We start from the raw sequence: 12127 nt of genomic DNA on the forward strand, positions 1-12127 counted from the left end.
TAGGGGAGAGGAGCCGGGGAGTGGTCTAGCAAGCGCAGAGGCCTGAGCTGGGAGTAAGTCTGAGAACGAGGACAGCAAGGCAGGTTGGGGGGTGGCCAGAGCATGGCAGGGAAGAGGCTGGTTGAAGAGGAAGGTGGCGAGCAGGCCACGTGGGGCCCCGTGGACCATGGTGACAGCTTGTCTTTTCCCAAGTGAGATGGAGCCACAGGAGGGCCCTGAGCAGGGAGGGATGTGACCCAACGCAGGTGTCCACAGGGTCCCTCTGGCTTTGTGCGGGGGACAGGGAGCAGGAAGACGGCCGACAGACTGCCGCGACTCTCCAAATGGGAGATATCAGTGGACAGGCCCAGGGAGGGGCCAGGGACGAGAGGGCAAAGGCGGGATCTGGAAATATTTTGAAGGAGGAGCTGCCAGGGTTTGCTGAAGGACGGGATGTGGATGCGGAGAGGAGAGAATAGTCGAGGATGACTCTCAGGGCTGCGGCCTGAGGAGCTGGGAGAGCAGTTCCAGGTACTGAGACAGGGGCACTTAGGGGACGAGTGAGTTCTGGCTTCACCGAGTTTGGGCTGCTTCCTGGACCCCACCCGGAGCTGGGGAATGAGGGGGGAGGTTGGACGTGAGGTGCCACTTGTCCCAGAGTCAGCGGAGAGGCCTCGGCATCCTCTCAATTCCCTCAGTGGCCCCCAAGCTACCCTCCACGTGCTCTGGGGATGCTGGACACTTCTGGCTTGGTTCCTGCAGCCACAGACCCCCTGAGGATTCAGCACCTCTGAGCAATAGCCCAGCATCCCTAGCAGGTTGGCCAGGCCACCCCCTAACTCACAGACCCACAAAGGCCTTTGTTCCACCATTTATTGGGGGATTTCTCTTAAGCACTGAGGGCGGGAAGAAGAAAGGAGGGATGGAGGCCTTCCCCCATCCCTAGAACCTCCAAGTCCCCTTGGAGGAACCACTGCTTCCCAGCACAGGCTGGGAGCTCCAACGACAACAGGATCACTGACTGATCCTGAGGAAGTAGGGGCACAGGAGTGGTGGACCCTGGAGTCCAGGGGCCCAGGCGGGGAGCTGACATGAGGAAGGCAAATGTTGGGATGGCTCAGGACAACAGGTCCCAGGGGCCCAGCGACCCCCTAAGCTCCAGGAAACAGCGACAACCCTACTGGCCAACGAGGATGAGTCCTCAGCTGGAGGCAGGCTGGCCCGGGAGCCTGGGCTTCTGGGGCTGGTTGGGGCCGATGTACTGGAGAGGCACGTGGGTGGGGGTCGTGATCCGATCGGTGCTGAGGTAGGGCTGGAGGACAGGGGGCACGAGCACCGAGCCGTCCTGGGGAGAGAGCAGGCCTCAGGCCGCTGCCCTGCCAGCCCTGCAGCCTCCGCCTCCCTGCGTGAGATCCTCCCGCTGCCCCCTCACCTTTTGCTGATTGCTCTCCAGGAGCGCAATGAGGAGGCGGGGGACAGCACAGGCTGTGGCGTTCACCTGCGAGAGGGGCACGCTCAGACCCAGCTGCCGGCCGGCCCAGGGAGGGGCTGAGGTGGTGGGCCCGGGGCGCCGGGGCACTGGGGAGGGTGGGCGAGGGTGTGTGGCTCACCGTGTGGGCGAACTGCAGCTCCCCGGCCTCCGTCTGGACCATGACATGGAGGCGGCGGCTCTGGAAGTCCGTGCAGTTGGAAGCACTGGTGACCTGGGCATAGGGGTGGGGTGGGCTGAGACAATGGGCCGTCGGCGGCGGTGGGGTCCTCTTTCCCACCCTGTCGCCCCGCCGGGCAGGGGGCTCACCTCGCCAAAGCAGCCTCGGCCCGGCATCCAGGCCTCGATGTCAAACTTGCGGTAGGCGGGCAGGCCCAGCTCCTGGGTGGGCATATCCAGGACCCTGCAGCCCAGGAGAAAGACATGGCAAGGGCCAGCAGGTGAGAGGTGGTGGAGGAGCGGGGCAGGGGCGAGGGGAGGTGATGGAAGAGGAGGCAGCCAAAAGAGGGAAATGCAAGGGATAAAGTAGAGGACAGTGGCAAAGGGGAAGAGGTGGCCGAGTGGGCTGTTCACCATCGCCGTGCTTCCTTCTGTAACAGGAGCACCCTCAGGTTTTTGTAATGGGTCACCCAGATAAAAGTCCACCCTTCCCAGCTTCTCTTGAAAGCTCCATGTGACTGACAGGGTGCGAGGAGGTGGGGCTTGTGACGTCCAGTCACCCCCTTAAAGGGAAGGGGTGTGCCCTCCCCCCCTGGAGGGTGAAGAGCCATCTTGGACCACGCAGACGAGGCAGCACCCTAGGGATGGGGAGCAACAGGAGGGAAGGGGCCTGGTCTTGACACTGGAGTGCCCTGCGCAGCTTATGCGGCCATTACGATCCTATACGGGATTTTATAGACTGATAGGTAGACGGACATCCTATATATAATCGTAACACAGGCAAAAGGGGGCAGAGGAAGAAGAGGTGGTGAGGATTTTCAAGACGGGGGAGCACCTAGCCAGCCCTTCCCTCCCTCCTCCCTCACCCCCATCCTCTGCCACCCACCTCAGCCCCCGGCCCCTCCCCGCACCGGAAGTGCAAGCCCAGCTCTGTCAAGATCTCCATCTGAAGGGACAGGAACTCCTCCAGCAGCTGCGAGCTCTGCTCCAGCCCAGGGCCTGTCACCCCGAACATCTCCACCTGGGGCAGGGCGGGGGGCACAGGAGTCAGGAGGCGCTAGGCTGTTGGGCTTGACGGGCTGGGGCGCTGGGCTGTTGCCAGTCCTAGCTATGCCAACCTTGGTGAAGTGGTGCACTCGATACAGCCCCCACGGCTCCTTCCCCGTGTCTGTTTCCGCCCGGTAGCAGGTACTGGAACAAACCATCCTGGGGGGAGCAGGGTAGGTGGGGTCAGGGAGAGGAGAGGGAATGTCACTGGTGGGGACAAGGGCTAAAGGAACTGGGCATCACCTGATTGGCAGATCCCTGAAGGCCACAGAGTGGTCCATGAAGTAGCCTGGGAGGAGAGGAGGACAGAATGGGTCAGCCAAGGCCACCATCCAGCCAGCCATAGGAAACCTTTGTGAGAATTAGAAAAGGTGTCCCTCTAGCAGACGCAACCTCAAGTCAGGACATGTGGCTGGATCCTCACCGTACCACTGTGCAGTAAACAACCTACCCAACTGTACACGTAGGCCCCGGGGTCGCTGAGATATCCTGGGCGTGCAGCCATCGCCCGCCAGGAGGCTCCTGGCTGTCCCCTTTCGATCCCCTCCTGCTCTGAGGACACTGGAGGTGTCCTCACCCCACTCTTGCCCCCAGGTAGGAACTCACCTGCAAGTCCCACCTCTGCTGTCCCGGCCAGGTTGAGGTCTTCAAAGCGGGAGGGGTCGATGTTGTAAATTTGGGATGGTTTGGCATTTGGTGTCATCCCACAGCCTTCCTGGGGAGGAGGCCAGGCCACAGAGGTCAGGGGTCAGGTAACCTGGGTGGCCCCCATTCTGCAGTCACAACTCCTGCTCCTCCCCTAAAAGCATCTGGAATCACCCTGAGCTCCCTGTTATGGCTTGACCCCCTCAACCCAGCCCCAGGGCAGGTTCCTCAGGGGAGACAGGCTGGTCTCTCCACCTGGAACCCTCAGAATGGGGCCTGACACACGGCTGGGCATGGGGAACAGAGTCCTCACTCACAAACACAGCTCCTCGGAGAAGGTCTGGCACCGTCATGGGGGTGAAGCCCTGTGAGGGGGGACAGGAGGGGTGAGGAGCACAGCCAGGACCCCCACCAGACCCCAAGCTCAGGCCTGAAGAAAGGACGCTGCAGGGTGGCCCAATGGCTCCCCCGTGTCACTCCGAAGTCCATTTCACTTCAGAGGAAATCGAGGCAGGCCTGAGCAGTGGGCTTGGAGCTGGACCCGGGGTCCTGGGCCCCTGTCACTGGGGCCCCCTCTGCTGGTGCTTCCTGGTTTCCTCACTTGGATATACCACTTAGATCTGACCATGTCCCTCCCCTGCTGAAAGCCTTCTGTGGCTCCCCGGTGCCCTCAGGAAATGTCTGAGTCCCTCACCATGGCCAACATCCCCTGCATTCATCCCTTGCCGACCCCTCCAGTTTCAACGGATGCTGTATTTCCCCAACACTCCTTGTACACTGCAAGCAGGCAGTGAGGGGCAGTGGTCACAGGCGCGGCTCCACACGCTAGCTGGGAGACCCTGGCTAGTTACTCCCTCCTCCATCTTTAAAGGGGATAATAATAGCACTCACCTCGTAAAGTTGCCCTAAGAATTAAATATGTCAATAATACATGTAAAGCTCTGAAAACAGTGACTGGAGCAGAGGTCACCCCCTCCTCTCCACCCTGAGCCTTCAGAGCTCAGCTTCAATGCCACCCCCTCCAGGCAACCCTCCCATCCAGGCCCATACCCGGTGGATGAGCTTGTTGAGTGTGAAGTTGACCAGACCGTGCTGCAGGAGGGCCCCAGCCCCACGCAGGTAATAGGAGCGGTGGCCAGACACGTGGGACAGACGCCTGGGAGACAGATGGGCAGACAGGCGGGGGCACGTGGGCCAGGGCTGGTGGGGGAAGAGGGGGACTCAAGCACCCCGGGGCAGAGGCCCAGCTGCCAGGCGGGGGGCCAGGGATCAAACATTCATGCCGGGCAAGGCCCTGGCAGTTCCACATCCCATGCTGAGCCCAGTGAGGCGGAGCCGGCAGCCAGCTGTTGGGTTGGGAGGGCTGGGTGATGGGGGCTGGGAGGGGGGCTCACTTCTGACGGATGATGTCGAGTTTCTCAGCTATTTCCAGGTGGCCCCGGGGTTGGAAGGAGAAAGCTATATACGGATGAAAAGCAATGGGGTAAGAGGGGGAGGAGAGACAGGGAACAGGGACAGAGAGAAAGAGGATTAGAGAGAGAGCGGAAGGAGAGGAGGACAGAGGGAGGGAGAGAAAAGGAGAGGAAAAGAGAGGGGGGAGGAAAAAAGACAAATACATGTGTGCGTGTACACACACACACACGTGTACCCGCACACACACACATACGAGACAGGGTGAGAAATGAGAAAGCCCTGGGGCTCTACAGGCTCCAGCCATGGTCCCAGACCCCAGGAGCCCCCGCCCCCAGCCTGGGGTCCCCTGGCCTGGGCTGTGGTCCACCTGGCTTGTCTCCAACCACATGGAGCACTCGGGCCTGGCTTTCGTCCCCGACGGGCTGCAGGGAAACAGTGGGTGTCACTGGGAAGGTGGCACTAGGTGGACCCCTGGCCTCCCCCGCTGCCCAGCGCGACGCTCACCACGTCTGGGTGGGTCTGGTTGGGCAGCCTCAGCGCCCGCAAGTAGAACTGCTCCTCGAGTTGGGCCTTCTTGGGGTACAGGAGCATGAGTTGCTTCCGGATCTCCCGGCCACGTGCCCGCAGACTCTGATACTGGGGGTCCTGGGAGTGGGGCAGGCAGGGTCAACCCAGGAGCGGGTGGGGTCCCTCAACCAGTTTGACCTTGATCCCAGCTAGCACAACCTCTGTGGTGGATGTCTGCTGCTGCTTGTTTTCACTCAACATCTTGTATTTCCTTCTAGGAACCTCCCCTCACCACCACAGGGCATGTCCACAGGGACGTGACTCTGGCCTGGTCTACTAGAACATTCCATTGCTTTGACCATAGTGATTGGCTTAAAGACAGGCACATGACCCAAGACGAACTCATGAGAATCAGCCCCAGGGCTGTGTCTGGAGCTGTCAGGAAAATGGTCCTCTCTGCACCAGACCCTGCCTCCCCTTGCCCCAAGGGGAGAAAGCTGGTCTGGGAATAAGAAGGAAGCAGAAGCAAATATGGGCCAGGACCTGGATCCAGCTGTACCTGAAGCCAGTCTGTTTAGTTTCATGAATCAATAGAGCCTCTTGATGTTATTTTCCTTACTCCTATTTGAGTTATGTTTTCTATCACATACAATGGAGACTTCATGGCTGATAATGGGATCTTTGCTGCCCACCCCTCACCAGGGACAGGATATCAACTCCCTGTAGTACCTGCTGCACTTGATTGTGGTCCTGGTTTACCTGTAGAAAAGAGAAGGAGGGGGTGATCAGGTTGATGAAGTTGGGGATGGGGAGGAGGGGTGAAAGGTCAGGGCCAGGGGATCTGAATTCCTTGCTCTGCCAGTGCCTGGCTGGACCCTCCTCCACTCTGTGCCTCAGTTTCTCTGTCAGTAAAGCTGGGAGGAGGCAAGGTAACATAATAGTAATCATGCCTGCAGCTCCATTTATTGAGTGCTGCCTCATGCCTGGCCATGTGCAGAGGACTCTCATATGATCCTATTTCTTCATAACCCACTCCATGAGTTTCGCGCATCAATGTGATCCCCGTTTTGTAGATGAGAAAACTGAGGCTCGGAATGGTAAAGTCTGTGAGCATGCATTTGGAGGCCTGAGACCAAGGGTCTGTGATACTCTGAACCTTCTGTGGTCCTGAGCACCAGAGGGAATCAGGCAGATCTGGGTCTGAATGTTGGGTGCCTACCAGCTGTGTGCCCTTAGGCAAATCTCTTCCCTTCTCTGAGCCTTGGTATCCTGGTCTGTGAAATGGGCTGATAACAGGAGCTCCTTAGTAGGGCTGTTGCCTGGCTTCCTGAGAAGATGAGCTAGTGCTCACTGAACGTGAACTGTGATCAATTTTGTTGTTTTCACTGGCTGCTCGCCTGCGATGCATGTAGCCCAGGGCCTGGCAAGACAAAGCAGGTCACTGGGAGATGTAGTTAGGGTTGGGAGAGTGGTGAAAAGCTGCCCAAATGCCTGGGTGCCAATCCCACCTCTCCTGCTTCCTAGCTGTGAGACAGGCACGTTTTAACCTCTTGAGGTCTCGGTTCCCTCAGCTGTAGAACCGGGTTTGTATTGTTCCTGACTCACAGAGCTGTGACGATTAAGAGTGAGGAAAGCACCTAGGACAGTGTGTGGCAGGCAGCGACGGCTATGTACATGTCTGCTGTTATTACGATGACTGCTTTTCAGCCCTCTGTGGCAGATGCTGTAGGCTGTCTAACCCAAGACCATTTACCCTCCTTCCTCCTTCTAGCCAGAGACCCCTGACTCAGTTCACCCTCCCCTGGGTAGCCTGCAGTTCAGGGAACGTGGGCCCAGCCAAGGTTGCCTCTTGTCATTGACTGGTGTGGCTGTGGGGTGTCTGGGCCCATGAGACATGAGGGGACTCTGCTGGATGCTTCAGGAAAGGTCTCCCTGCTCTTGGAAAAGGCACTCAAGCCAGAGAAGTCCTGTTTTCTGCCTCCGGCAGAGAGAGACATGCCAGGAGACGCTGTACTACGGCAGCCACCCTGGGACCCTGAGGGGGCAACTGAGGTCAAATCAACATGGTGAAGTTGCAGGTGCAGAGAGAGGGAAGGAGCCTGGCTCAGGGGTGCTGGGGAGAGCTGCTAACTCATCAGTCCCAGGGATGCCTGGCCCTGGGTGGCTTGTTGTGTGACGTAAGGAATGTCCACATCCTTCACGTTCCATAAATTGGGTTTCCTGTTACCTGCAGCCAGAGGCATCCTCCTGCCACCCCACCCCCCCCACCCAGGACCCCCGCGCTCACCAGCAGGGCCTGCACTGCCTCAGCCACGGCCCCCTTCTCCTCCTCCAGGCTCCGGATCTGCTCCCGCTGCTGCCTCAGCTCCTGCCATGTTGAGATCTGGGGGTGGACACAGGAGGGAAAGATGTGAAGCGGCCACCGTCCCCTGCCCCTTCTGGCTGGAGCCTCGTCCCCTCAGCCCCCTGGACCAGCAGTGGGGTGAGGTAGAGACCACTCACTGTCCCCCAGTAGCCATTCTCCCCTCCTTCCCTTCACTACTTGAACCCTCTGATGTTTAGCCGGGCACACAGCTGCCCAGAATTAAGACACACTCCCAGCCTCCCGGGCAGCTACATGTGTCTGTGGGCCCAAGACTGACCAAGGGACATGAGTTGAAGTGGTAGGTGTCACTCTTGAGTTGCCTCCTTAAAGATAAGCCCCCATACTGGACTTTCTCACTCCCTTTGGACTGGACGACGGACCCTGAGGAGAGGTGAACAGGACAACCCCCTAAGGGATGCAGAGCAAGAAGACGAAAGGACCTGGGCGCTGGGGGACGTGGGGCTGAGCCGCACTTACCTCTTGACTCTCATGTGAGAGCAAAACAGCCTCTGTCCTATGGCGCGGCCACGGCAGCTACACCTGCACTCACCAACCCAGGGGGGTCAGGAGGGTCAGGAGGGGCGGGAGAGACGCAGCCCCCTCCAGCCCTCACTCTTTGGGCACACCTACTGCTGTGGAGTCCCTCTGTGAGCCCAGATCCCCGAGCAAAGCCCTCTGTCCTCTCTGGCTGCAGTTTTCCCTTCGACAAAATGGTGAAAGCAACACTGTCCTACCTCCCTGGAAGGGGGAGGGGAAGCCAGAGGGGAGAGAGGGAGATCACAGGATGGTTTGTTACCCACCTGGTGGCTCCCCCTGGATGTCTCCTGGACACCTCCCAGCTCACCGTGTGCAAGAGTGACTCTGGGAAAAGTATCTCCCCCACATCTGCTCCTCCTCAGGGACAGCCCCACTAACGCCCACCCTCCACCCCAGCCCCACAGCCAGGTACCACGTCCTGACCTTTCTGTCCTTCCTCATCTCCCCACTCCTGCCCCACCCCAGATTCCATCATCTCTCCGCAGAAGCCCTGTGCCAGCCTCCTGGCCTTCAGGCTCACCTTCTCCAGTCCAGCCAGAGTTCTTATACAATCCTCTCCTGCCTGAGAGCACCCCTGACCCCCAGCGCCCCCAGGAACAAACTGCATGCCTTGCTACTGCCTGACAAGCCACACGCCATATTCCTCTCCATACTTATGCCCTCAGGAAGTGTTTTTCAGGCTTTGGAATGTGATCCATTTGTGGGTTATAAATTTAACTTAGGGTCTCTAAAACAGCACTTTAGTAAACTGAGGTAAAATATACATAAAACTGACCTTTTGTTTTTCTTTTTCCCAACAAAAGGTTCACATGTTTATTACTGAGCTACACAGTGAGCAGTGGTGAGGAAAGATCAAGAAAAGAGAGAGCATCAAACATAGGCAGTTGTTCCAGACACTAGTGATGTTCTGACAATGTGCGCCACTTCATATGTGAGGCTCCTTATAGCCCCAGCTTGGTTCTTCTCTTAGAGTTGTACCTGATTTCATTACCAGTTTTCATTCGAATCCATTGGGGAATGGGACGATTCTACTTTTGTTTCTTGGCCAGGAATCGCTTGATCCTGAAAGTCTTGTGAGAAGACATGGCGAGGAGCAAATCCAACCGCCAAAATTTACCATTTTAATAATTAGAAAAGCATTTTAAAAAATTTATTTATTCTTTTATTTTTGGCTGCATTGGGTCTTCATTGTTGCATGTGGGCTTGCTCTAGTTGCGGTGAGCGGGGGCTACTCTTCGTTGCAGTGCAAGGGCTTCTCATTGCGATGGCTCCTCTTGTTGTGGAGCACGGCCTCCACACGGTGCATGGGCTTCAGTAGTTGTGGCATGTGGGCTCAGTAGTTGTGGCGCATAGTCTTAGTTGCTCCGTGGCGTGTGGGATCTTCCTGGACCAGGGCTGGAACCCATGTCCCCTGCACTGGCAGGTGGATTCTTAACCACTGTGCCACCAGGGAAGTCCTTTAACCATTTTTTAAGTGTACAGTTCGGGGAGGAGGGATAAATTGGGAGATTGGGACTGACCTATACACACTATATAAAATAGATAACTAATAAGGACCTAATGTATAGCACAGGGAACTCCACTCAATATTCTGCAATGACCTATATGGAAAAAAATCTAAAAAGGAGTGGATATATGTATATGTGTAACTGATTCACTTTGCTGTACACCTGAAACTAACACAACGTTGTAAAGCAACTACTCCAATAAAAATTTTTTTTAAAGTGTACAGTTCAGTGGCATTAAGTACATTCATATCGTCGTGCTATCATCATAACTATCCATCTCTGGAACTTCTTTACATTCCCAGACTGAAACTCTGTACCCATTAAACTTTCTCCCCTCCTGCCCCTGACAACCACCATTCTACATTCTGACTCTGTGAATTTGCTCCAGGTGCCTCATACAACTGGAATCACACAGTATTTGCCCTTTTGTGACTGGCAAATTTAACCTAGCATAACGTCTTTAAAGTGCATCCACGTTGTAGCATGTGTCAGAATGTCCTTCCCTTTTTAAGGCTGAATGTTATTCCATTGTATGTATTTACCGCATTTTGCTTATCCATTTATCCATCAGTGGACCCTTGGGTTGCTTCCACCTTTTGGCTACTGTGACTAACGCAGCTATAAACATGGGCATACAAATATCTGAGTCCCTTCTTTCAGTTCTTTTTGGGTATATATCTAGAAGTGGAATTGCTGGAATACATGGTAATTCTATGTTTAATTTTTTGAGGAACTGCCATATATTTTTTGTTTTCCTTTTTTGAAAAATTAATTAATTTTTAATTTATTTTTGGCTGCGTCGGGTCTTCCTTGCTGTGCACAGGCTTCCTCTAAGTTGTGGCGAGCGGGGGCTACTCTTCCTTGCAGTGTGCCGGCTTCTCATTGCGGTGGCTCCCCTTGTTGTGGTGCTCGGGCTCTAGGCACGCAGGCTTCAGTAGTTGTGGCACATGGGCTCAGTAGCTGTGGCTCGCTGGCTCTAGAGCACAGGCTCAGTAGTTGTGGCGCACAGGATTCGTTGTTCCGCGGCATGTGGGATCTTCCCGGACCGGGGCTTGTACCCGTGTCCCCTGCGTTGGCAGGCGGATTCTTAACCACTGCGCCACCAGGGAAGTTCCTAGTTTTTCTTTTTTAATTAACTTCTCTGAGCCTTAACTTCCCCTCTGATAAAACAGGGGAAATAATGGTACCCACCTCATAAAGTTGTTGTGAAATTTAAATGAGACTCATCTGTGTAAAGCACTTAAAATAGGATGGTAGGGGGGCCCAAGAGAGGGCTGCGAGGATTTGGGGTCCCTATCATCCTCAGCACCCCAGCAGGGTCTAGAAGTACGGTGACCCTGGTTCTAGTTCCCCAGCATGCAGTATTATATAAGTGCTAGCTTTATTATTATTATTATTATTAATATTCACTGCCTTATTCTCAACATCTGGAACATAACAGGGGTGCTCCCTACATATCTGTTCAAAAGCACATTCATTCATTAAATAACACTATCTAACTGCCTACTACCAGTGGGGTAGGTGCACAACTCTACCTCTCATTCTCCAAAGGCAAGAGGCAAGCCCCGCCCCTACCGCTGATTCACACCCCCCGCCGCTGATTCACATCCCTGTCCCCCATTTTCCTTCGTGGCCTTAGGATAAGCCTGGCATGAGGTCTAAGCACAGAGGACACTGACAGACAGTAAGTTCCTAACGCAGAGTGGGTACCCAGCACGCTTTATGGGGCAAGCGCATCATGGGTATCTAGACAGTAGGGCCTTAGCACTCTGGCTGACTGGCACGTAGTTAGGTGCCAAGTACAACACGTTGGCTAAACTTGGGAAGGAACTAAAATTCCTGCGATAAGATCGCCCCCTGCTGGAGAGTTTCTTGCTAGCCCATTTCGTCCGTAAAACGAACAGCCAATAGACAAAGCGGCCCGGCCTCGCAACCACCGGCCGGCGCAAGCGCACTCACGATCGCGGGCAGATCCTCCGACCGCAGCTCCCCCTTGCGGAGCTCCAGGGCGCGCGCGGCCTCTTCCGGGTATGCGCACAGCGGCTCCATGTCCAGCTGAGGGAGCGCGCTGTAGCCCTCACGCGCGTGCTCGTACAGCAGGTTCCGATCTCGTCTCTCCGTAGCGAAACTTCTCCTTGGGCTCTGGTTGCAAACGCAGCCTCCCCGGAGCCGCAGGCCCCGAGCAGCCACCAGAGGCCACAAGCGCCGCATTATGGACGCAGCCATCTTGGAAGGGGGACGAAGAGTCACGCACTCTTCGTCCCGCCCACTACGCGTTTAGACTAATTGCAAAGCAGCTATTCTTGGGACTAGCCAATCAGAGCCTGGAAGGGGTGAGCCCTCTCCCATGCCTCAAGAAAAAAGATCAGCGAGAACAGTTGACCGAGATTGACACTGTCGTTGCCCAATCGTCGTCTGCTCCCCGCCCCTTCAGTGTACGGGAGAGGCAGAACCAGCCAATCCCTGCCGGGATAATCC

General features: G+C 56.1%; 1 protein-coding gene and 1 pseudogene across 3 annotated transcripts in view; both read right to left on the reverse strand.

Moving 5' to 3' along the window:
- Nucleotides 1–11893, reverse strand: part of SARS2 (seryl-tRNA synthetase 2, mitochondrial) — a 13441-nt gene extending 1548 nt beyond the window's left edge. For 2 of the 3 annotated variants that reach the window (XR_003796606.1, XM_029242127.1), the window contains exons 1-16: nt 11609–11893; nt 7527–7622; nt 5969–5998; nt 5237–5377; nt 5100–5154; nt 4714–4777; nt 4370–4475; nt 3637–3684; nt 3281–3389; nt 2918–2963; nt 2746–2833; nt 2539–2648; nt 1778–1871; nt 1590–1682; nt 1412–1477; nt 1161–1324 (exon numbers count right to left, since the gene is read on the reverse strand). Coding sequence is in view for 2 of the 3 variants with exons in the window: in XM_029242127.1 (XP_029097960.1) it covers nt 1181–1324; nt 1412–1477; nt 1590–1682; nt 1778–1871; nt 2539–2648; nt 2746–2833; nt 2918–2963; nt 3281–3389; nt 3637–3684; nt 4370–4475; nt 4714–4777; nt 5100–5154; nt 5237–5377; nt 5969–5998; nt 7527–7622; nt 11609–11875 (1557 nt within the window). In the remaining variant the exon portion in view is untranslated. Of the gene's footprint in view, nt 1–838; nt 1325–1411; nt 1478–1589; nt 1683–1777; nt 1872–2538; nt 2649–2745; nt 2834–2917; nt 2964–3280; nt 3390–3636; nt 3685–4369; nt 4476–4713; nt 4778–5099; nt 5155–5236; nt 5378–5968; nt 5999–7526; nt 7623–11608 lie in introns of those variants that run through there. The other variant, XM_029242115.1, reaches the window with a different exon arrangement.
- On the reverse strand, nt 8580–9226 carry LOC114907063 (annotated as a pseudogene).
- Nucleotides 11894–12127: the final 234 nt, after the last annotated feature.

This window comes from Monodon monoceros, unplaced genomic scaffold (assembly GCF_005190385.1).
Source record: "Monodon monoceros isolate NGI ecotype Baffin Bay Population unplaced genomic scaffold, NGI_Narwhal_1 Super_Scaffold_10, whole genome shotgun sequence".
NCBI classification, from domain to species: Eukaryota; Metazoa; Chordata; class Mammalia; order Artiodactyla; family Monodontidae; genus Monodon; species Monodon monoceros.